This window comes from Nomascus leucogenys, chromosome 9, assembly GCF_006542625.1.
Source record: "Nomascus leucogenys isolate Asia chromosome 9, Asia_NLE_v1, whole genome shotgun sequence".
In the NCBI taxonomy this organism is placed as follows: Eukaryota; Metazoa; Chordata; class Mammalia; order Primates; family Hylobatidae; genus Nomascus; species Nomascus leucogenys.
The window spans coordinates 7,191,328-7,216,818 of NC_044389.1; the positions used below are offsets into that span (position 1 = coordinate 7,191,328).

General features: G+C 38.2%; 1 protein-coding gene across 7 annotated transcripts in view; it reads right to left on the reverse strand.

Moving 5' to 3' along the window:
• The window catches only part of FRY (FRY microtubule binding protein), a 458,299-nt gene that overhangs the window by 217,916 nt on the left and 214,892 nt on the right, over positions 1 to 25,491 (reverse strand). For all 7 annotated transcript variants that reach the window (XR_004031657.1, XR_004031658.1, XM_030818558.1 and 4 more), the window contains one exon: positions 9,044 to 9,243. Coding sequence is in view for 5 of the 7 variants with exons in the window: in XM_030818557.1 (XP_030674417.1) it covers positions 9,044 to 9,243 (200 nt within the window). In the remaining 2 variants the exon portion in view is untranslated. The remainder of the gene's footprint in view (positions 1 to 9,043; positions 9,244 to 25,491) is intronic.

The following is a 25,491-nucleotide window of genomic DNA, read 5'->3' on the forward strand; positions in this document are numbered from 1 at the left end:
TTTCTGCTATTTACACATCCTTAGTCAACAGACATGTAACCTTTGCTTAGTATAGGAAGATTGGCATGTAGAGCAGTGCAGAAAAACCACCAAATTGCAAACGGGCATGATAAAATATTATGAAATATCATATGGCTGAGGTTAGTAAATGGTGATAAGCCTATGAAGATGATTAATTACAATCAGTTTTATGAAGATCTGCCTTATAAAGATCCAAACTTAATTAGAGGCAGTCATTCTGTCCTTTAGCACAGCAGAATTTCCCAATTCACAAACTACTAAAATACTAAAAAGGGTTCCGGATGAAAGGATCTGATATTTTCTGATATCTAGAAGTCTGCACACACATCAGTCATGTGAATGAGTGAAATACAAGACTATGGATGAATGTTCAATCTCCAGATGGCCCAGAGATGAACAAACCTCTTTTACACCTAAAAACAGGGTGTATCCTAATTTCAGTCTCTTACTTCTCATCAGATATCGTCTAAAATCACAAGAGGAAGCTGGGACAACTATGTATGTCACTTGCCAAAGGAGTTGCTTACTTAGACCCACAGTCCCATTCATCAAAATGACTAGAACCACTCATCATATACCGTCTGTCGGTGGTGGGCCACCAGTGTCCTTATTACAGCACAGCGTCCTACTTAACTTTAGGGGTAACAGGAGAGTTGTCCTGATGCCAGCTTTGTCACATCAGCACACAGGAGGAGTTGGAAGCCTCAGACTCTGGGCCAAGGAACAAAGGTATGTCAACAACGTTACTGCCTGAACCTGGAACAACATTAGCATGCAGTAATGCTGTTATTAGCTAATTGCTTGGCCTTTCAGTGTTTGTGCCAGCTGGCCATGACTGATGTTCCTACAGGTTTGTTCTTCAGCATGACATATTTCATTACAGATTCATGATGTGTGATGCAATAGAGTTTGGCATCCTGGATTCTTCAGACTGTGTACCCCAAGAAAATAGTTTGTGTTACTTTGAGTTTACTTCTTTCATGTTAGCAAACCAGCTAGGTCATGTTCTATTATTTTTAAGCCTCCATTCCAGCATGACACAGTTAGCACCTTTATGAATTATCACTGTTTGTCAGCCCACACCTGTGCTCCTAACTCAGCACAGGGGCAATGTCTAAAATATCCTGCCTGCATCTTGTCCGTTAACTATTTTGTGAACAAGGCTACTAAGGCTCAAGCAATCTCAATAATGAAAATCCCCATTTTCACTCATCTTTCATCATAAAAAGTGTTTTTGAATTCCAGGGTGTTGGACGAAGATAAGCACAGCTCTCTCATTCTTAGTCTCTGCTGAAGGACAAGATGAAAGTTAGATTTTTTTTTAAGTCAAGCAGACTTAAAAAAAAAAAAACTTTTCATTTTTCCAGGTTTCAAAATCAAAACACAGTAAATTACTTTCTGAGTAACTCTTTGTCAGGCGAGTTAGAATTTCTTTTTCTTCTTCCCGTTGATATTTTATGCTGATAGACTAGATCCAGATGGAATTCCTGGCCCAATCCCCAATTTAGCTTCCACTGCAGCTCCTGGAAGGGACAATGGGAGATTAAACCTGGGTAGACTCGCTAATAAGTGAGTTTAAACCCAGGGATTTAAACCCAGGGAATTTAAGAGTTTAAACCCAGGGGTTTGAGAGTGAATGCTGCTTTTATTTCATTTGTTTTATACACTAGAGTGAAAACGGCCTGGCTGCTATCCTTTCATAGATGAGAAAACAATGATAGATCACACGTAAGTGACTTTGCCAGAAGCACAGGTTAGTGGCAGGGCTATAATAAAAAAACAATTTTCTTGTGTATTGGTCAAGTTATAGGGAGGGGCGTGGACAAAAGCCTAAGAAGTGTGATTGAAAATTCTTGAAATTTTCTAAACTTGGTTTACTTAGCTGAATAATCCAGCCTTTCATATTTTGGGCTGCCTGGCATTATGTGGTTCTTATTTTTTTCTGAGACCCCTACTCTCAAGAATCAATGAAATTTCCTCTTTGAAAGCCTTTAAAAACCCTCAGAGGTGGACTTACCTCAAATCCCTGGTTTTACTGCCTAGGTCTTCACAATTCACACCTGTGTAGGCCTCAAGTATTTTGCTGGAAATACAGTGAGATCGTTGGGAGTGTTGTCTTCTCTCAAGTGCTTTGTTTGCCTCTGTCATCTCCCAAAGCATGAGCACCTGGAGGGCCAAGACCAGGTCTGCCGAAAGGAGCTGTGGTTCTGCCTCTGTCAATGCCTTGGCAGAGCTCAGGACAGCCACCTGACAGTATTGATAAATGGCAACAGCAGACAGTCAAGTCCCCTGCTCAAGCCTCCATTATGTTTGAGTGAACACAAAGAGAGGAAGCACCAGGCTGACTTCTGAGGAAATATACCAGAAATTCATCTCAGCCCTCCAATGAGGATAATGAGGAGGGTGGTGATGAGGACAAACGAGCATCTCCTACATGCTCAGGAGTATATCAGGGGCTCCACACACTCCCTCTAATCCTCTCAACCACCCTGTGAGCTGGGTACTATTACTCCCATTTTGCAAACGAGAAAAAAAGGAGGTTGACTGGCTGGTCCAAGGTCACACAACACTAAAGAGGTGGAAGCAGGAGTCAAATCCGGATCAGTCAGAATGAACAGCTGTTTTGTCTTTAACTTTATCTCTTTTGTCCATTCGATCTACAAAGTCAAAATTGATAGTAGCACTTGAATTCAGAAAAACTGGAGAGTCTTGTTTTTGGAAAGAGCTTACTGAGAAGGTAATTGCCTGTGACTACAGTAATAGATGCTATATAGACAGACTCATAGAGAATGAGAGCATATATTCTGATACTGTGTCTGATCACTAAGAGTCACCTATTGCTGGAGTCGGGGTGAGGAGAAGGTGACCATATCAATGAATAAAGAGGTATCCTTAGATGCCTGAAAGCAGGAGGCTAAGAATCAATGCCTCTTGTACTCAGCACATTGTAGGGCATTCATCTGTCGAGTGCAAAGAACAGAACAAAATCCATTATTATTAGTTTATTAGTTTAGAGTTGGTAAGATGACCTTTGGAAACACACAGGTTCCAATAAAGACATTCTTTTCAAGCTACTATATTAATGTTTCATTCATTCATTCAAAAAACATTTACTGTCTCTGATACGCAAACACTGTCCTAAACATGGGGACATAGGATATGTGTGTGTGTGTGTGTGTTTGCATGTGTGTGTGTGTCAAGATGCATCCCACACAGATATTGCCTCCAAGGAACTTACAGGCTAACATATTGCTTCTTCAACTTAAGAGAAAATCTCTGCCCCTACCCTACCATCATAAAAAATACACTATGGTCTGGTATGCACATGCACAACTGAAAGTATCATAAAATGTTTACCCTTAAAACTTGTAATACACTCTGGTATTTACTAGTTTAGTCTATACTAATTACTCTAATTCAATAAGGACAGAATAGTTTGCAAGACAGAATGATACAGTAGCTCAGATAAAGTAGAGAATTGCAGATACGTATAAGTGTGTTTTATCATAAGCATGATTGTGTGGAGATAGCAGGGAAGAAATCAAGCCAAGCTTTTCAGATGATGAGATTTTGGATTGGGCCTTAAAGGGTAGGCAGGATGAGGAGCTGAGTGGCATTCCAGGAAGAGGGGTCAGCATGCATAAATGCATGGTGGCAGACAAGAAACCTGGGTTCATAAAGGTATGTGGTGGGAGTAAGATCAGTTTGGGCCATTTCAAGGAGTGAAAAAGAATGAAATGAAAGTTTTGTGCAAGAAATGTAATGGACAGGGTTGTGTTTAGAGAATTTTCACAGATGAGATCAGAGGAGGAAAAATTGGTGACAGGCCCCTTATTCTTCCTTTTATTCACCTTGAGGACACCCCACCTCACCATGAGCTTCACGGAGCAAAGGCCAACCCTGGCTCTATCTGCATGGGAAGCAAACTGAGAATTCTGCAGAGGACACAGGCAGGACGATGGGCTCAGATAACCCAAAAGCTCACATGGAGTAAGTGCTTGGAAATATTGAATGAAATATAACATTTTTTTTTTTAAAAAGGTATAGAAATGAGTTCACAAGAAAGGCAAAGGGAAAGGAAAAACAGGAGGGAGTGAGGTAGCATAGTGGCTATCCAGGGAGAGGACTGTTATCCTAGAGACTTTTTTTATTGTCCACTGGGGGATAGGAAACAGTGACGTGGGCCCTGAGAGGTGGGACATGGAAAATAAGATGACTTACATAAAGTCTGGTCCTAAACAATGGACTAGGGAAAAATCTATGCACCGTTAAAAGAAGATGAAAAGATGTTTCCAGTGGTCTCTGCTTGAGTTCTATGTAAAATAACAAGAAAAAAAATTCACATCCAAGAATTTGAAACCACAGGCCAAAGTCTTACAAGTTTGGGATATACAGTTGTGTCACGTTCCAGGTGCAGAAAGTAACCGGATATTTGGCCCCGGACAGCAATAACTCTAGGCAACAGAAGGGGCAAAAGCAAAACCGTGCTGGAGAAACACTCCCACAACCGTGGATGCAAGGAAAACTCACAGAAAAAGAGGCTCAATGAAAGAATTCACAAGGAAAAATTTCAAAGTACATAAAAAGAAATCCATAATGGGCAAGAATTAGGAGGCACAACAAACAGAAGAATTAGCAGACACAACAAGTAGTGATATAACAGAACAATAATCTAAAGACACATTCAAGGTGATTGAAGACATAAAAGCAAAGTTGTAGTCTTAAAAAAGAAACAAAATACAATGAGAATAAGCCTAAGTAGACTTTCAAAGAGAACTAAATAGCACTTCCAGGAATAAAAAATATAGTCATCAAAATTAAAATTCTCAATAGATAGGTAAAACAGATTATATAGCCTAAGAGAACATTAATGAATTGGAAGACAGATCTGAAAAAATTACTCAGAATGCAGAAGAGACAAAGAGGTAGAATAATAAAAGATGGGTAAAAAGATATGCAATGTAGCATAAGAAAGTCCAATTTACACCAAATAGAAGTACCAGAAAAAGAGAAGAGGGAAAATGGAAAAATGATGACATTCATACAATTAATAGTTAAGAATTTTCCAGAATTGATGAAAAGATATAAATCCTCAATTTAAGAAGCACAAGAGTCTCAAACAAGAAAATAAAAATAAATGCACATCCAAACACAGTGTAGTGAAACTTCAGAATACCAAGACAAAGAAAAAAACTATAAAAGTAAACAGGGAAAAAAGTAAAGAATCTACAAAGAAATAACAAATTCACTACAGACTTTTCAACAGCAATGATAAAGCAACACAGTGAAATAAAGATTCAAATGTCAGAGGGAGAATGAATTTCAACTTAGAATTCTATTCCCAGCTGAACCATCACTGATAAATGAGGGAGAAATAAAGACATTCAGATGAACAAGACTAATTTACCACTCACTGATTCTTACTTAAAAAACTGAAAAAGATTCACTTTGGAAAGAAGAAAACTGAGTTCAGAGGGAAGGAGGAGGATGCAAGAAGGAATTGTATCCATTATTTATTTTCTGCAGTTTTTATCTTTTGAAATAAAAATATAAAAGAGACACAGATGACCCCATTAGCTTGTTTAGAACACTTTGCTTGGGAAAGGTGAAATAATGATAAGACTGGACAAGAACAAATGCTATTAAATGTCCCCATGAAGCAATAAAAATAGAATAAAATTATTGACTTATCCATAAATATTCATGAATACGACCTGAGCATCTTTTGGGTACAAAGAGCCATTCTGCACAACAAGAGAAAGATATTTACAAAGAAACAAATCTAAAATTTGTTTTGTGGAACATTTTTATTTCCTGTTTTTTTTTTTTAAAGTTGGCTATCTGGATATTGCAAAGTCATAAATAAAACCTTACATTTTAATTTAAACTTGTACATAATCTGCTCCACACAAGCTAATGGGTGTGAAATTCCGAGTTAGTCTTTTAAAAATAAAACTGAAAAATACAGATTCCTGAGTAGTCCCCCAAATAGTAAATCTATACTTTCAAGTTTTTGAAAATTACCTTTGCCATCCCCATACAAGTTATATTTAGTTAAGAATAATAGAATACAATTTTGTGATTTGATACAAACCCACATAAATTCAGGGTTTTAAAGCATTCAATGTCTTTGTAAAAGATGCTAACTCAACAAGAGAAATAGTAGAGGACATTTAATAGAATTCACCTTAAATGTACTCTACATACATCAAAAATAACACCTCTTGTTGCAGCTACAGGACAAAATGCCAAATGCACATTCACATTTCTAGAATCAGGTGACAAGCCTCTGAATCCATTCACATTTACTGGCCTACAAGTAGGCAAAAATAAGGGCAGAAAATTACTAAGCATTTTTCAGCAGACAAGAAAAGAATATGGCACAGAAGCTTACATTTCTGCCAAAAAATCAAAGGGGAATAAATCAAAGGGGAATAAAAAGGCCAGTGGCTCATGCCTGTAATCCCAGAACTTTGGGAGGCCGAGGCGGGAGGGTCACCTGAGGTCATGAGTTCCAGATCAGGCTGGCCGACATGGTGAAACTCCGTCTCTACTAAAAATATAAAAATTAGCTGGGTGTGGTGGTGCACGCTTATAGTTCTAGCTACTAAGGAAGCTGAGGCACAATAATTAATTGAACCCGGGAAGCCGAGGTTGTGGTGAGCCAAAATTGTGCCATTGCACTGTAGTCTGGGTGATAGAGCAAAAAAGTCTCTTTTTATAAAAAACAATAATACTAAAAACTGATTAGATTCATCTCTTCAGCTAAAAACATCAAGTGTGTCTTCTTGGCCGTCAACACCCAGCAGAATCCCTCATTCTAAGCACATAAGGAAGATTTCCTTATGACAAGAACTTACACTTTAAAGTTTTTTCTTGTTTGGGGACATTTTAGTTGTTTCATAGAGAGGAACAAAAATGTCTACTTCTATTAAAATAATGCTATGGCACATGTATGTTTTTCAGATCTAATCCTTATTCCAAGAAGAAAAAACAAACTCCACACAAACAAATTCCAACCTGAGTTAAGAGGGAAAATGTTAAATCCAAACTATTTTACTTCATAAATTCTTAAAAAACAGTCAACTATTATTTTGGAAACATGGATGGTTCAAAAGGTGTCAGGACCTAGCTGTGTAAGCATCTCTTTGAACTTTTGTACAACTTCACAGCTCCTCGGGAAATGCATTAGGATACACAATTTCAAAGAGACTAGACCTGTCATTTTTGCACTTTTCTAGGGCTACAGGGTGAAATCAATCTTTATTGCGCCTCACCACTCTCTCTTTAAACCGACCCACGTCCTCTGAAATGGAGGTAGCTTCCCTCCCTCCACCAGGGGAGGAGTCTGGGCTGCCTCAGTATCTCTCAAGAGGTCGGAGGCTCCAAGGGTCAGCCCTGTTCTAGGCAATGGGACTTTGGATACTTGAGGTGGCTGACTCAAGTTACAGGAGAGTCCTGTGTTGGTTTAAAAAGTTAGCAACAGTATCTGCAACAGTGCCTCTACATGAAGAGGACCATGCAGAGATTGACAATAAAGTATAGAGGGGTTCAGATGTGGGTTCTGAAGCCACCTAGTTTGAGTTTAAATCAACACTGTGTGACCTTAAGTATTTACTTAACCTTCTCTGTGCCAACTTTCCCCACCTGTAAGCAGGAAATAAATGCTATCTACCTAAGGTCATTGTGAAGATTAAAGGAGGTAATAAGTTGTGTGCAATACCTAGCACATAGTAAGTACACCACAGATACCAGCTATGATTAGTAGTAAGAGGAGCAGAAACATAAAAACATGAGTGAATGGAAATAAAGGTCCTGTAGTAAGGATGAATTTAGATGATTTAATCTGTAAAAGCAAGAAACATTTCCCTTAATTATGGAAATTCAATAAATGAAGAGAACTTTATGAACAGAATGGATAAGTATAACATCCACTAATATAATAAAAATTTTAATGTTCAAAGTTTGTAACTTTCAGGTAAACACACTTAACAAACATTCTTGAATTCTGATTCCCGAACCTCATGTTGTAATTCTTGTAAAGGTCACTTTTAACAGATGATGTGCATCATCTGTTACGTATTTTCAGAGATGTGTATTGCAGGCTCAAGAATATTGTATTTAATTATTTTAAGTTATAATTCTGCAAAGCAAACCTCTGATTATCTTCTTATTGCCCCAGTAACCTCACAGGAGGTACAAAGTCACACTTCATAGAAACAGCTGCGTCATTCTCAATTCCTTTCCTTTTCTTTTATTGTGTGTGGCCTTGCCAAGGTTAGAAAACAAGTAATCTGAATCTACCAATTGCGCTTCCTTCCTTCCTGACTGTCCTTTGGAGAGATTCAGTGCTCTTTAGAGTCCTATTAGAGCAATTAATGTAAGGCAGACTCATGCCTGCCTTATTTTCTAGCAGAAGCAACTGCAACCAAAGACAGACACATCCAAGGGCATCATGTGTCTAATGAGGGAACTAAAGGTAAGTAAGTCAAGAATTTATTGTCTTCCAAGTTTTAGAAATGGAAGTGGTGTTTCTGAACGACTCATCAAAACACTTTCTCTGACGATATGGTACCAAGGCCTTAACTTCTCAAACTCGAAGTCCACACAGCTACCTGAACAAAATGATTTTTCTTGTCATCTACTTTAAAAACTGGACAAAAGATTTTGCCATATATATATGTGATATATATATATCATAGAGACTCTGAACACAATTTTTCTGTGATTGATACTTCTTTGATACTTCTTCTTGTTAAATTATGCTTATTAGTCCCAAATGCAGCAGTGAAGCATGCTACTGAATAGTATTTGCTGAAGATTGTTTTAAAATCCTCAACACTCAAATTGTTTCTCTTAGATCAGGGAACCTAACTATTATCTTTAAAACATTACCTATGATATTAAAGAACCTTTACAAACTAGAGGAAAAGCAATCCACCTTTTGTTATAGTGTTTAAATCTAGTATATTCAGCATACAGATGAATTTTCAAAGAGGCAGGTTCCACGGCACGTACTCACCAGGGGCTCTGCCATAATGATACGAATCTTGCGTTCGGCCTGAGTGGTGAAGTTGACAAATAAACTTTTGAGGACATATTCTCCTGGTTTGCTGTCTGGGTCCACATTGATGGGTAACATGGTTGGCGGCCCTTTCTCCCTGTGCGTGCCAGAAGCAGGTGGAACCGGAGGCTTGATGTAACCGTTGCCAACGGGAGAAGCTGAAAAACAGAATGGGCATTCTTACTGGCTGAAAATAATGTCATAAATATTCAGATGGACTGTGTTAAACCATAAATATCAGGATATGAATCATATCAAGAAAGTCACACTTAATATCATAACCTGGCCTTATTCTTTGGAAATGGTGTCAGAATTTTATTATTTTCATTACACTATGTTTCTGTTATACCATATTTGATCATCTCAAAATTCTAGTCACTACATTGCTTTAGGTAAATTATATTGGAAGCTCATAATATAGCTGATCAATCTTACCATACTTAAGATGTTTTTGGCTTATTTTTTTGGTTCTAGGGAAACAGCAGTCCCATTTAGAAAATGGGTAGAAAACATATATGGGAAAAAAAGTGATTTCTTGTCCAGGTTTTCCTCATGGTCAAGAGCTCTCTGTCTTCTGTGCTTCATTCTAATAGTGGAAAAGACTCTGGGGTCATTCCTTCCAGAAGTCTCCAAGAATCAATTTTCAGAAGCCAAGCTGGCTCTTGCTCCAGAAACGGATGCACCTCTTGAAAGATACGAGGCTCAGGCAGTGCTCAGTTTGCCGTCCAAGGTTTGGGTTTAACTTTTCACTTTCACCACCCTTTGGCTCAAGCTGGGACACCTCTGCGCTTCCTTTATAAAATATGTTGATTCCCCACTAGTACTATATCTTCAACAGAGGCAGCTATTAAAGCTCCTGATGAGTGGCCTCTGTTCAGAATGCAACAGAGTCAGACACTGTTTTAATTAGATAGTTGCTAAACTTTTTTTAAATTCATAAATGCAGATTCGAGTCTCTACTTTTTACAGTACTTTGATATGTTAAATTCTACCACCCCTCCCACACAAGCCCTTGTAAGATGGTCAGTTATTAATATCCAGTGAAAGAAACATAAGAGCAAGTGGGCTTAGGATAGAGGCATTGGGAATGCTGAGAACAGGAAGTATATATTTAAACATAAGTATTTAGTTTTGGGTAACTGGATATGGAGATTAAGGGAAAGGGTCAAGTAAAAAGTGGGTTTCCAGTTTGGACACTGGACTGGATATCAAGAGAATGGTGGTGTCTTTAATATTAAAGGCAGAACAAAGTTCTTTCTCCATGAAAGTTGGATACTCTTTTCATAACTACAAATAAATGTAAGGCTTCTCTTGCCTTCTTTCTGTCTCAAGCCAAGTTCTGAGAAAGCAATATAACGTTTTGTTTATTTTATTAAATTACAAACATGTCCCCATTGTTACATAGATGACTCTCCCTCACATTTCCTACCCTTCCTCTGTAATTCATTTACAGTTGAGGAGCCCCTTACATCTGAACGGTCTTTCCAGATCTCAGCTACCACTAAACTATAAGAATATGGCCTCACAAGTTACAAAAATATAATAAAATGTCTTGCATATTATCTCGTTTCCTCTCCATTCCCCCTGGCCACATCCTATCCAGGCCCTTGGAGACCTATGGCTAGATTATTTTAATAACTTCTTTGCGGACATTATTTCATCTGTTTTCCATATCAAACTAATCTTTCTTTTGCATGGCTTTAATCATAACACTTTTCTGCTCAAAACTTTCAATAGCTCTCGATTACCATCACCCAGCCTCAGCACCCTGGCCTGGTTTTGAGGGCCTTTAGTAGTTTGCCTCCACACCCTCACCCAAGTCCTGCTGATGTCCTCATTGGCCTGTGAGCACACTGGCTTCACTTATTCTTCCTTCTTTCTTTTCTGTAGCTCCTTTCCATTCTTTTCTGCCCATCTCTTCCTCCTCTTCTTTCAGAGCCACTTCTAGTCTCATCTCCATAACACCTACCTCCACTAGGCCAGTCCTCACTGATTAGTTTGCTTTACAAGAGTTGAACATTTAACCCAAACTGTTTGGTGTTTTGCTTTGTCATGTATATCCTACATTACCTATGAAAGGCTCAATAGACTGCTGCCAAGTAAAGTAATTATTGATTGGAGACAAGGTTTTTGTCTAGGGTCGGCCCTGTAATTAAACCATATACTCTTCTAGCTATATCTCCTAAAAGTTCCCTAATAAGACTGTAGACTCCCAGATGTCATACAAAGTTCTTTGCCCAGATAATACTCAATAAATCTCCTTAAATAACTAACTGAAAATGTCCCCTGACTTTATTTCCGCAGGTCTTAAAGGGATTCCCGGGATAGGAACTACATGAGGAGATGCAATATGTCAGAGTCTTTTAAGAAAGGATGCAGTAGTTGTGATAGAAGAGTCATTAATTAAATGGTACTGCAAGCAGTGCACTAAAAGGCATTATTTATTCCAAAGGGGCATATTGAAAATCAAGTGACGAAAATGAGGTCCTGGCTACTCCTCTGCTTCACCTCCTACTCCCCCAGTGCAGGCACCTTGTGGAAGTAGGACACCTCCCCAACACCAGCTTAGAGAAGGACACAGTCTCAAGACATCTTCCTCAGGTATCAAAGGCATCATGCCACAGAACAAGAGACTGGGATATAAACCTAAAATGTCTATTTGGAGTATGACTTTTTAATTATCTTTGGGTTTCCACAGGATTTGATCCATTTCTAGATGACAGCAATAATTGGGTTGATGTAATATATACAGTTATTGCAAGACAAGATCCATAATTGCATGACTCTGGGGCCTAAAAGTCTTAACTACAGTGAAAACATTTTCATGAGAGTGACCTCTGACAGTCCTCCTGCAAGGCTGCATTTTGAACTAGAGAGCTGAAATTTAGATACCAGAAAACCTCTCAGACAAATCCTCCATTTAAACAGCTAAAGAGCCAATTCACTGCTATCATAAAAAATATTATTCACCTGTACTTCAAAGCCAGACATCTTTGTAAATACAAAGGTGATATTCAAAAAGATAAAACTATATGAACAGCCTTATTGAGCTGGAACTATCCTAGCCCAGCAGAGCCCTGTACCAGAGCAGAAAATGATTCAAGTGGGGGTGTCACTCATCATTCTGAGTTTCAAACACAGATCAGCCTAGGCAGCTGGACGGCATGAAAGTTAATGGGGTAAGTGTACTTGAACTAGGTCCACTTCCAAGTTTCAGTAACCCCTCTCATCCTACCCTAATTAATTCATGGCAAATCCTAGCCTCAGGATAATTTCAAAAGTAAACATTAGGACACGGCACCTTTCAATACTTGAGTTATTTGGTGACAATATAGTGCAGACCAGGAAACTCATGTTCCCTGGTAGTCAAACTTGAGTCACAAAGTCCACACTAATGTAAATATTAGAGCATTATCATTAGAAAGAAAATCATCAGACCCTCTCACAGCATTTGCTTGCCCTTAATCTATACATAAGTAAGATCATTTGTCTAGTTTCTAAATTCACAGTAGTCTGGAAACAGAAAATTATAAGGGAGGGGTGTAATTTCTATGGGTAGAAATGCTAGTAGCAAAAGAAGAAACAAAATTGCATAATTTAGAAAGCCGCCAGAACTTAAAAATGCAGTTGGCTGAATATGACAGTCTCACAGGCTTGAGGGCTTCGACTGCTGTCACAGTTTACGTTCATTATGATGACCTTAAGTCTCACAGAAAGGTAAAAAAGGTGGGAAAAAGACTAATATAAATTTCCAAAGGTTTCCATTTCAAAAAGATAAAACTAAAAAAACTTTTGGTGTATAAAAGGGAAAAATTCACTGCCTCTAAGAATTTAGCTCTCAAGAATTAAATCTATTCCTTCATAGGTCTGATTTTTAACTGAAACTTATTTTTGATTGAAAAAACAAAATAAAACATGGATTCAGTACTAGCCACACTGAGGCCCCATTTTCCAGGTTTGCAAATGCAATGACTGAATCAACTTCTCTCTACCTGGGGTGCTTTCCTTGCTTTTTACCCAGTCCTGCAAGCAAATCCTCCTACCTTTCAGGGTCCAGGTCAGTATGGTCTCCTCTACCTGGCTTGGTCTGGGCCCTGCCTGCCAGTGCCATCCAGCTGCCCCGAGGGTCAGCCTTCTCTTCCTGCCAGGTCTCTGGAAATAGGGATCTCTCCCAATGAAAGGATCCTGACAGAATCTTTATCACATCTTCCCCATCCAAATACTTGTTGAAGAAACAATTGTTTCTGTTGCTTAATCTGTTGTGTTAAAATCCCCCATTAAAATTTTTTGCATATAATGAATTTTTTAAAATCTGTTTTTATTTATTTTTAATTGTGGTAAAGTAGACAAAATTTACCATCTTAGTCTTTTTTAAGTGTATGGCTCAGTGGCATCCATGTGATGAATTTTTTAGCTCCAACTCCATCTGCCTTTATTCTCCTTTCCTTCATCCTTTCCATCTTCATATAACAGCTCAATTTCTCTAAAAAGTCATTCAAACCAGTGCTCCTGTGGTGGGGGCTGGTGTGGAGTGGAGAAGAAGAGCATTACTTTTACATATTAATTAGGTTTCTAATTATTGAATCCGTTTGAAGTTTGTCTTCTCTTTATATTTTCTCATTTACATTTTAATCTTGGTTTTAACACGTTCTAATTTTTCTCCATTGCCTTCTTTTGTCTTAAATGGGTTTTCTTAATGTTCTTTTATTATTTTTATTCCAAATTCTGTTCCTAATTGATTTTGTTGGATAACTTCAGGAAGCGTTTTCTTGTGTTCACTGGGTCTCTATCTTTTATATTAAGCAGGGCCCATTCCTTAAATTATGAGAAGTTTATTTTATACTTTTGGGGCCCATTCACTTTCCGTTTATTAAATCTATTTCGGACTGCACATTATGATCTTTTTGAACATGACTATTTTTCCCCCAACTTCACTGACTTTTAGCTTAATTTTTAGGCTGGCTGCTCTTAGCTGGTTTAAATCTTCAGTACAATTTCCCACATTTCCAGGACAGACTACCCTCCTAACTGTAGCACCAATATAAACACCTCCACAGCTCATAGTTCAGCTATATTTTTATTATAAAACTGAAATGAAATGAGTGTCCTCATATAAGAGCCCCAGAGGCTAATGGTGGCATAGATGTTACAGGAAAGCAACTGGTTTTCTCAATCAGATTTTCAGAGAAGTAATACCATCTTTCATTAGAAGCTATTGTTCATTGACTTACTCATTCATTTCAACCAATACTTATTTAATGAGTGACTAGGCTTCAGGCACTGTTCCAGGCACTGGGAAGATACTGGTGAACAAAGTGATAGTTCCTATTCTAATGGAGCTTATGTTGTACTGAGGTGGGGTAACATAATCAGCATTTCATGTGTATATACACACACACATACACACACCCGCCCACATACACACAAATACCACACTGTCAGACTACAATAAATTCTAAAAGAACAAGGAAAAATTAAACAGAGTGAGTGGCTAGAAGGACCTGCTCTTCCCTATCTGCCTACAGGCATTCAGGTGCTACAGTCTGGGGCTGCTGCAGGAAGGAATGAACGCTGTGTGTATTCTTGGTGTCTAAGAAAATCCAGGTACACATGGCTTGGGCAGGATCTGTTTTCCTGATCCATGCATTTGGCCTGCCCCATATCTGTGTGCCAGTTCCGGTGGAGATGAGAATTTTAACCAGGCTGTGAAGGGCATGAACTAAAATGCCCAATGAGCACACTGCTTTCCCATCTTCCTGCACGAAGTACTCCATTCCTCAGGAAACAGAGATGTTTGGCCTGCTTTTTCACCAACTTGCAAAGACAGACAAGCCCAGAGTTAATTTTTCAAAACACTCATTGCTTTTACTGATGCTCCCATTACTGGAATTTCACCCAGAGTATTTGAAATAAAAAATGGCTTCCTTTTTCTTTTAAGTGTTCCTGGGATTATATGTGGTAACCAAATATTCAAAGTAGTACTCTTCCTAGAAAGGTGATCTGATTAAACAACTTAACTTTATAGAGATCAATGTAATCTTATCGTTCAACAAAGGAGTAAATTATGAGATTTCTTTGTTCATGGTTGTACATAAATTATTTTTTCTGCCAGTTCTCAATACTTCATTCATTTTTCAGGTTCTGAAGGCAAACTCTGTTAGTAACCAAGAGCTGGGATCTTCCTTTAGAATTACACTTTCCCTCTCAAATGCCTTTTCTCCTAAGACTTAATTTGTTTACTGGCAGTACAGGAACATTTCATAAAACATAAATGAAGGGTGACGCAGCTTCTTTGCGAACATGTCACTCTGTGTATAGAGCAATAACAAATTGTCCATTAAAGCAAGTATGAGGGAACTTAAGAAATGGCATGTAAAAAGGTACTGCAAATACTCAAATGGCCAGAAACCCTGGAAGTCATGTAAAGTAAATTAGGATAAAAAGAAAAAGAAAACAACCAAACACGACAGAAAGAATTATTTTCTTCTGAAGGACATTAAGAAACCAAAAATGTTGGGACAAGAAAAATGGTTTCAGCAACACAAAAAGATTGCTTAACAAAGCAATAGATGATTCTTAAATAATTACTTATTTTAAAGGGGGCCAATAAAAGAATATCATGTAAAAAAATACCGAAAAACAATTTTTGCATTGGAGGAAAGTATATCCAAAGGCAGGCTTAGTTAATTTCTGATTAATTTCCATAAAATTCTGATAATGTGAAATATTCCTCCCATTTCTGTGGATTACATACATTCCTCCTTTTACTTACACTTTAATTCTCCTACAGTTCTCACGCTGTGTTCCTTCAAGTTTCAGAATCTACATGATACCTCCAGACGAATTAGTATCTTTAATTCTTAAAATAATCCTAGAAGGCTAATCTCCCTTTTACAGATAAGACCATGCAGATTCAGAGAGGTTAAGGGACTTCTCCAAGGTTACAGAGTGGTCAACTCAGGATCTGACCCATGAATGTGATGATGTTATCTTGTGAGCTTCCCATATCGCCCTGTCTTTTATTTTTTAAATATATTTTTGTGTTTTTAAAAAATAATTTTTATTTTATTTTGTTAGCAGAAGATCTACTCTCTTACCAAATTTTTAAGCGTATAATATATTATTGTTAGGCTATACATACAATTGTATAGCAGATCACTAGAGCTTATTCATTTTGCTTAACTAAAACTTTATATCCATTGATTAGCAACTCCCAATTTCCCTGTCCCCCTGCCCCAGGCAACCACCATTCTATGTTTGGGTTCCAAGAATCTACCCATTTTAGATACCGCATATACGTAGAATCATGCTTGTATATTTAGACCCCATCGTCTCAGCCCAAAATCTCCTTAAGCAGCAAAGTCTCAGGATACAAAATCAGTGTGCAAAAATTACAAGCATTCCTATATACCAATAACAGACAGAGAGCCAAATCATGAGTGAACTCCCAGTCACAATTGCTACAAAGAGAATAAAATACCTAGGAATTCAACTTACAAGGGATGTGAAGGACCTCTTCAAGGAGAACTACAAATCACTGCTCAACGAAATAAAAGAGGACACAAACAAATGGAAGAACATTCAATGCACATGGATAAGAAGAATCAATATCGTGAAAATGGCCATACTGCCCAAGGTAATTTATAGATTCAATGCCATCCCCATCAAGCTACCATTGACTTTCTTCACAGAATTGGAAAAAACCTACTTTAAAGTTCATATGGAACCAAAAAAGAGCCCACATAGCCGAGACAATCCTAAGCAAAAAGAACAAGGCTGGAGGCATCATGTTACCTAACTTCAAACTATACTACAAGGCTACAGTAACCAAAACAGCATGGTACTGGTACCAAAACAGATATATAGACCAATGGAACAGAACAGAGGCCTCAGAAATAACACCACACATCTACAACCATCTGATCTTTGACAAAACTGACAAAAACAAGAAATGGGGAAAGGATTCCCTATTTAATAAATGGTGCTGGGAAAACTGGCTAGCCATATGTAGATAGCTGAAACTGGATCCCTTCCTTACACCTTATACAAAAATTAATTCAAGAGCCAAGATCATGCCACTGCGCTCCAGCCTGGGAAACAGAGCGAGACTCCGTCTCAAAAAAAAAAAAAAGAATTGAACATGGAGGATCCATAAAAATATTAGATCTGATTAATGACACACATACCTTAGAAAGACCTAGAGACTATTCTTTCCTAGATACGTTGATTATATAAATTTTAACTGCCTGTTATGCTAACAAGGAGCAAGTCTACTTGAAGGCACAGTTCTCTGCTTACTTCAATCTATGTTCTCTCAAAACCATTTTTGTCTCTGGTCTCCCCAGACTGAATACCTTGGAGAGAGTGAAACAGTTCAATAAAGAGAAAGTTAGCATCAAGAGTCTGCCATGTTTTCTTTTCTGTCTTCCTCTGCCTTCCAGTATTTTATCTGAAAGAAATGACAGTAACACTTCAGTGATTTCCTTTATAAATGTCTGTCATCTGCCAAGATGCGATTACATGGATGTTCCCCTGATTTTCAAAGTAGGTACTGTCATCCGAGCCTGAAAGAATGTCTGCCAAGATCCGTGCGCAAAGGAAGATGAGGTTACATTGACATTTCAAGGTCCCTTCTCACCAAAAGGAGATCGAATAACCTGCTAGAGGCAGGATAATCCTGAATTTCAACTTCCTTTTTCTCCCTAAGAGAAGTGACCAACTGCTCTCATTCACGTGTCCTTTGCTGGCTCTCCTCCCTTTTTTCATTTTCTTCTCTTTTCTAATTTCTTCTTCTGCTTGCTCATTTTATGCCTCAAAATATCATTAATGTGAACTCTACAAATTCAAAATGTGTAGATTATTTGGACAAGACCTTGAATTTTTAAATCTTAACTTCAAAAAAACATCTGCTGACTTACAATTTGAATTACTGGTGCTCAGTCTTTACCACATCACAGTCACCTGGAAGGCTGGACACCTCTTACCCAATTCAGTGTCAGAGTCTGGGGTGAGACTGGAGAGTCTGCATTTCTAACCAGTCCCCAGGTGATGCTGGTGCTGCTGCCCTGGGACCACACACTGACACCACTGATGGAAATAAATAGGAAGGAAAAGGAGGGCAATTTAATCAGTTAATAAAATTGTTTCTAATCTTATCTGCCTATAGAAAAACTGATATGCTTCATTAACTCCAACAAAGTTAACATTTTGTAGGTAAAATATAGTGGAAAGAACACTGAACTCAGAGTCCAAGGTCTAAGTTCTAATGTTGCTCTCAGTGACCTTGGGGAAGGAACTTGGACCAACTGGGCTTCAGTGTCCTTACCTGTTACCTGTTATTCCTTTTTTTTTTTTTTTTTTTTGAGATGGAGTCTCACTTTGTTGCCCAGGCTGGAGTGCAGTGGCACAATCTCGGCTCACTGCAAGCTCGGCCTCCCGGGGTTCACGCCATTCTCCTGCCTCAGCCTCCCGAGTAGCTGGGACTACAGGTGCCCGCCACCACGCCCGGCTAATTTTTTTGCATTTTTAGTAGAGACGGGGTTTCACTGTGTTAGCCAGGATGGTCTCGATCTCCTGACCTCGTGATCCGCCTGCCTCTGCCTCCCAAAGTGCTGGGATTACAGGCGTGAGCCACTGCGCCCAGCCTTACCTGTTATTCTTAAAGAGGCTAGGTTAGATTGTCCTTTCAACCTCTACTATTCTATGAAATATAAAAGTATGCACTGAAAATGTATGAAAACATCATTTGTTCAAAATCTCTGCAGTTCAAACACTTAATAATTAACACTCGCTTTCCTTTAAATTAATATGAATTAGGGAGATTCTATCATCTATCCTCTCTACAGAGTAAAGCTTGACAAATAATCCTGACCTTTCCAGTTGTATCTTCACTTCTCTGGTTTCATTAAATTTTAAGCCTGGAAACTCCCTAAACTGCAGGCAGACAGTGGGGAAGCCTGTCTTTATTCCTACCTGTAAACTCAAGACTTTTGTTAATATTAAGAAAAAAAATGTACTGAAAGTCTGACTTGTGTCTAACCTAACCCTGCATTAGGCCTAGTCTCTGTTCTGGGCCACGGAGTAGGTGGACACTGTGGAATAGGTGGCATTTGACCCAGGTCTTAAAGGATAGGTAGGATTCTGATAGGTAGGGAAGAGAAAGGGGCAACTCGGGCAAATGGAATGGCATGGCAGGTACAGAGAGGCATCTGCCAAGTGTGTCTTCTTACCCCCTTCTCCTGTCACCCTCCTACCACACATCCCTGGTCTTAGTATATCTGTTCAAATTTGTCTTCACCAAGGAACTGCAGAGTCCTCAAAAACAAGATTATCTCGTCTTTATCACCAGCACTTAGCACCGTGCACGGCACAATTAAGTAAATAACTGTGCTCACTTAATATTTGTGGACCTGAACCCAACCAATTCTGTAATACAGTATTTGCTAGATGAAATAAAGAAGAGCATATATGGAAAAACTTAATAAACTCTTAAGTACTGTAAAAATGCAGGTTTTAAAATACTTATTAGCATTAGAACTAAGGTCTTAAATGGCAAACCAATGAACGTGAACTTTATTTTGAGGGCCACTGGGAGCCAGTGGGTTTCTAGAAAGAATGCTGATCTCATGTTGCTGTGTAAATTGGGAGAAAAAGCGGCTGCTTGGAAGGACAACACAAACTAAAAGATGACTGCACCTACCATGAGAAGACTAATGAAGGCAGGAACCTATTTGGTGCCTGTTAAAACAGAAAAAAAGGTCCTACATCTTACACAAACAGACCTGCACTTGTTATGATGATAAGGTGCTGAAGAAGTGGTTTTAGTACACTGACTCTAGAAGCTTTCTCAAAATCCCCAACCTGTGGCAATATATTGGTCAGAGTTCTTGTACCCACACACTGAAAACTGTTAGGGAAGTATACCTGGGAGTGACACAGTTCTATTGTATCATAATAATGGAACAGAAATGACTTTGGAATATAACCTATGACCAGGGGGAAACATACATTGCCCTGTGACCATATTCATCATGCTTTCAAAACATTAGAGCTAGTGTGCCTTCACAAGAGACAATGCAGATACAGAACAAGTTAATGTTACCATCATAAGGAAGCAAAATAGCTAATCCAGAAGTAGGTTCGTTCTATAGGAAAACTGTACCAGTTTCTACAGGTCAAGGGAAGAGATAAAACAACCAAATGTAATATGTGGACCTTGTTTGAATCCCGATTTAAGCAAACCAATTGTTAAAAGACTTTTTAGGATTATAAAAAACTTGAGTATGGACTGAATATTAGGTGATAGCAAAGAATTACAATCAATTTTGTTAGATGTGATAATAGTATTGTGGGTAGATGAGAAAATATCTATATTTCCTAGAATGCATACTGATTATATGGGGTTCAATGAAATGACATCTATATTTGATTCATAATACTTCAACAAAGAGAAACAAGGGCTGGGCATGGTATCTTACACCTGTAACCCCAGCACTTTGGGAGGCCTAGACAGGACGATCACTTGAGGCCAAGAGTTTGAGAACAGCCTGGGCAACACAGTGAGACCCCATCTCTACCAAAAAAAAATTTAAAGGTTAGCTGAGCATGGTAGCATGCATCTGCAGTCTTGGCTACTGGGAGGCTGAGATGGGAGGGTTGCTTGAGCCCAGGAATTCAAGACTACAGTGAGCTATGATTGTGCCATGGCACTCCAGCCTGGGCAACAGAGTGAGACTCTCTCTAAAAAAATGTTTTTGGTTGGGCGCAGTGGCTCATGCTTGTAATCCTAGCACTTTGAGAGGCCGAGACAGAAGGACTGCTTGAGCTCAGGAGTTTGAGACCAGCCTGGGGAACATGGTGAAACCCCATCTCTACTAAAATACAAAAAATCAGGCAGGCGTGGTGGCGGGCACCTGTAATCCCAGCTACTCAGGAGGCTGAGGCATGAGAACTGCTTGAACCCGGGAGGCGGAGGTCTCAGTGAGCTGAGATTGTGCCACTGCACTCCAGCCTGGGCAATGAAGTAAAACTCTGTCTCAAAAAAAATTTTTTTTAAAAATTAGAACGAAAGAATAAAGGTACAAATAAACCAAACATGACTAAATCTTGATAACTGTAGAATTTGAGTGATGGCAATATGTTACATATTGTCCTAATTTTTTCTCCTTTTGGGTTTAAGACTTTATAATAAATATTTTTTAAAAGATAAGACTCATTTATAAAAAGTTTCCTATATCTTACAATGGCAATAATAAAGAAATGCCATCTTAGAACCTCAATTTGAAAAATAAATGACTATATTAAAAAATTGAACACCATCTGTAATTCAGGTTCGATCACATAGGTTTGAGTAACTGAACTGTCTGCATAACTGAATGTTGGCCTGAGTATCTACATGCATAACACACAGCAAGGATGAATGGAGGTGTCATTTACATAAGCATCTTTTATCATATGACATGATTACAGCCCTTTCAGAACTATTTTTGCTTCAAAAGACTATGAGTGTGATGAATTAATCAAATAATTAAATAAAGAATTTTCATTAAGACCTTAGTATAAGGCATTCTGCAAAGTTCTGTGGAGAATATGAAGATAGATTCAAAAAGACAGCTTGGAAGATTTTTAAAGTTTTATCTATTCAGTCACAGTATGCCACTAGGTTGAACAGCCAAAGGTTGAACAGCCAGGTTGAACAGCCAATGGATGAGCACAAGAATTTAGGAGAGTATTCATTCACTAATTTGTTAATTTATTCACATATTGACTATTTACTGAAGGCCCAGTGTACTTGGGGTATTGGGCTATCTGCTGGGGGAACAAAATAGGCATGGCTCATAGCTTCACACAGCTGACAGTGTGCAGGGAGAGAGGCATGATAGAATAAAAACACACAGGACTGTAATTGCAAAGTGAGAAGTGCTACAACGGCTGCTGCAGGAGAGATGCAGGGGGGACATATCTGTGATTGTGGGGGTTGGGGCAGGACTTTGGGATAGTGACACTTAAGCTGAGAACTAGAAATAACTGACGATAGAGACAGTCAGGGAAACCTTCAAAGTGGAAGAGAACTGGGGCAGAGGGGTTGTAGGAATTTATGAATGGTGGGGGGAATGTCATGATGGCTCACATGCTCACTTCCTTCAAGGATTATGAGAGTCTGTTCTGGCCAGCCACTCCTTGGTACTCTCCTCTGCTAACAGTTTGTATCATCTTTACTGTCATCCAGGGTTCTGGCTGCCTCTTGACATACTATGACATATTATATACGCATTTCCTGTCTGTCTCCCCCACTACACTTAACTGCAACAAGGGCAAGGAATTTGCTTTATTCGTCCTGTAGCATCACCTTCTAGCACAGTACTAGGCTTAATATCAAGTACTCAACAAATACTTATTGCTTTAAGGAGTAAGGAAGTGTTAAGATGTACAAGGTCATGCATTGTCTCCAGCTTAGAAACCTTACATTCAACCCAAGACTCGCATCAGAACTACCAGGAGAGCTCTTTCTGCAACAAAGCAATACTCTGACAAATAAAGCACCAATATGCTCAGGAGTAGAATAGTATGTCAAGGATGACAGCATGTCATTTCTGCTAAGAACGTGACTAAGGGTATGTTGTGAATGCCTAGCTGTTGGAATCTTTAAAGCAGAGTTTGTTAAAGTGCAAGTTCTGGCCCATTACTGGATCATGAAAATAATTTAGTGGGTGCTGACCAGCTTGATTTTGATGAAATAGAAGAGAAAACAGGAGAAGAGAAAAATAGCAGATTGGTGGCATCCTGCACAGTGAGGAGGGAAGCATTGTTTCACAAAGCTGTTGTTTTCAGATTCTGTCTGTGTCTACAGGTATGTATGTGTGTGAGTTCTGGGTCACAATGCAAAGTGTGTTTCTTACTGTGGGTCATGGTCAAAAGGCTCTGGAGGCTAAGGAGCTAGTAGTATTTCCCACACTGTTATCTGGGCATTAGACTGAGCTCTGCCAGAAACGACAAACCAGCTTCTTGAGCTATTTTATTAGAATCATATTTAAGTCAAACACCAAGGGCAAGAGAAGAACACCATGGTGATGTTTTCTGCAGCTGAATTGGCAAGTGCATTACACAGGGACCCAACAGAAAGGGACACTGAAGACTACGCAAACTGGACGTGGTGGGGGGTCTGCCACAAGACAGTGCCAGCAACTGCCATCTTTTGACAAATAAACATCACAAATTAAAGTTATAGTTGTGCCCCTCCAGGGTCCCCTTGGGGATTACATGATGCAGAGGGTGACTTGAAGCACAGTCTAATCTTACAGTTGTCTTTGTTAATATAATATGCATTATACTGTAAAATTATATACCTATACACAAGTATAATATACATTATAGTATGCATTCTATTATAAAATGTATACACATATATATGTATATACTTACATATGCATATATATGCATTCTAAAATATATGTGATGATATACATTTCCATTAATAAAATATATATGGTAACTATATACAGTTCCAAGATCTATATACAGCAAGCAAAGGGCTTCTAGTACAGTGTTTACAACAGAAGCTCAATAAACATTTATTCAATGAGTTAAGTGAATAAGTGAAATCTTTTTCAGTCTTGTTGGTGTTTGACTTTATCAACGTGTAAATATTTATTAAATTCTTGGTTCATATGGGCTTATTCATTTAGATACCAGCTCATCTAAAAATATTTTAGGTTTTATTAAATTCTTAAATAGTTATGGAAATGGACAAAGACGTAAAATTCACTTAATACATGCTCACCAGAAATTTATAATCTAAGATGGTAATAAATCTACCAATTCACAGAAGCAGATTAGTTGTTTCTGATGCCTTTATAGTAAAGTTTAATACCTAAAACTTTACTAACTGTACTATAAAGTTAACTTCACTATAAACTTTATTATGAGCAAGAAACGCAATGAGTGAAAAAGCAGTCAACATGTTCATGAGACCGTGGGAGTGGTCTGTTCAGCCAAAATACACTAATGGTTAGTAACATCCTCAAGGGATACCATACAATAGAAATATTAAGCATTTCATATGAATCCTATAATGATGCAACCTTTTCCAAATACCTGAAACCATAAATTTTATCATTTATCTTGTATGCTTGTTATACACTAAAAAAAATTCCTTGGGAGGAAAAAAAAAAGTTCTCTAATGCACGCTTTATAAACCACAAAAGTAAGGGGTAAAATAATGACTAACAGGATTTTTTTTTTCCTAGAAACAGAAGGCTATCATATGTAAACTTCTAGTAATTTCATTAGAGATAGTGCAGTGGAATAATTAGCAAGTAACTCAATCTCCCAAATCTTTAGTAAACAAAATCTTTCTCCTTGATTAGAGCAATATGTTGTGCCTTTACCACTTACAAGTTAACTTCTCCTACCTTCACTAAATAAAGTTAAAGAGCCGATATCCAAAATGCATGTAATTAACTCTGTGTCACGGATGTTTCCTCTCATTAGTTTTTTGGAACTGTTGTACAATATTGCTTAAAATGTTATGTTAGAACTAATGTAACTGTACTATTGTCTGATAAAGGAAAAGCAGTGGCATGCAATCTGGACCCATTTAATGTTGGTTAACATACAGTGTCCTGTTTTTAAATTTATAAACAAAAAGGAAAAATATTTTATCTTTTACATGTTGAACAAGGCTAAGCCAAAAATGAAGAAAAAAACTGCTTTTAGGCCTACTGCAATGTTTAAAACAAGTAAGGGCATTAACATTAACATTTAGAAGAAATCAAGCATAAATCCTACTTCTACTATAATATTAAATATGCGCTATTAATTATTTTCCAAATTTATACTAGCTGTTTTTACAGAGCAGCAATTTTACTGCAGTGTCATACCAAATCTTTTAGTGAAAGTTAAGTGCACAGAAAAATTCCATTGTATCCTGGCGCCTGTTCCACAGGCTCGTATACAAAAAGGACATCTTGCCTCCAAAATATAACAATCTCAAATGTAACACCTCAAGCATTACTCCTGTCTCTGAACAATGGCATTATAAGTAGATCCCTGCATGCAGATGCAACTGCTACTTCCACCCCCATCCGCTGAAACCTTTAGAAGAGTCCTCCCATATTCAGCATTTAACAACCAATTAGCCACTCCACACATATTAACAGCCTTTCATACCTACCAAGCCCTTTTATGAAGCTGATCACACAGGATCGTCTCCAGCAAGCAGTTGTAATCTCCATGAGCCTGAAAAGAAACCCAAACTAACAGTCTGGAACAGCTACACAGACTATGTTCCAAAGCCAAAACACATAATGATGGGCTCCATGGTCCTGTTGCTCACTGCCACCATAAGTGTCTCAGCCCTTATATTTTTGGCCCCAGGTGTATTTTTAGTCAGGTGCTAAAGACCTACA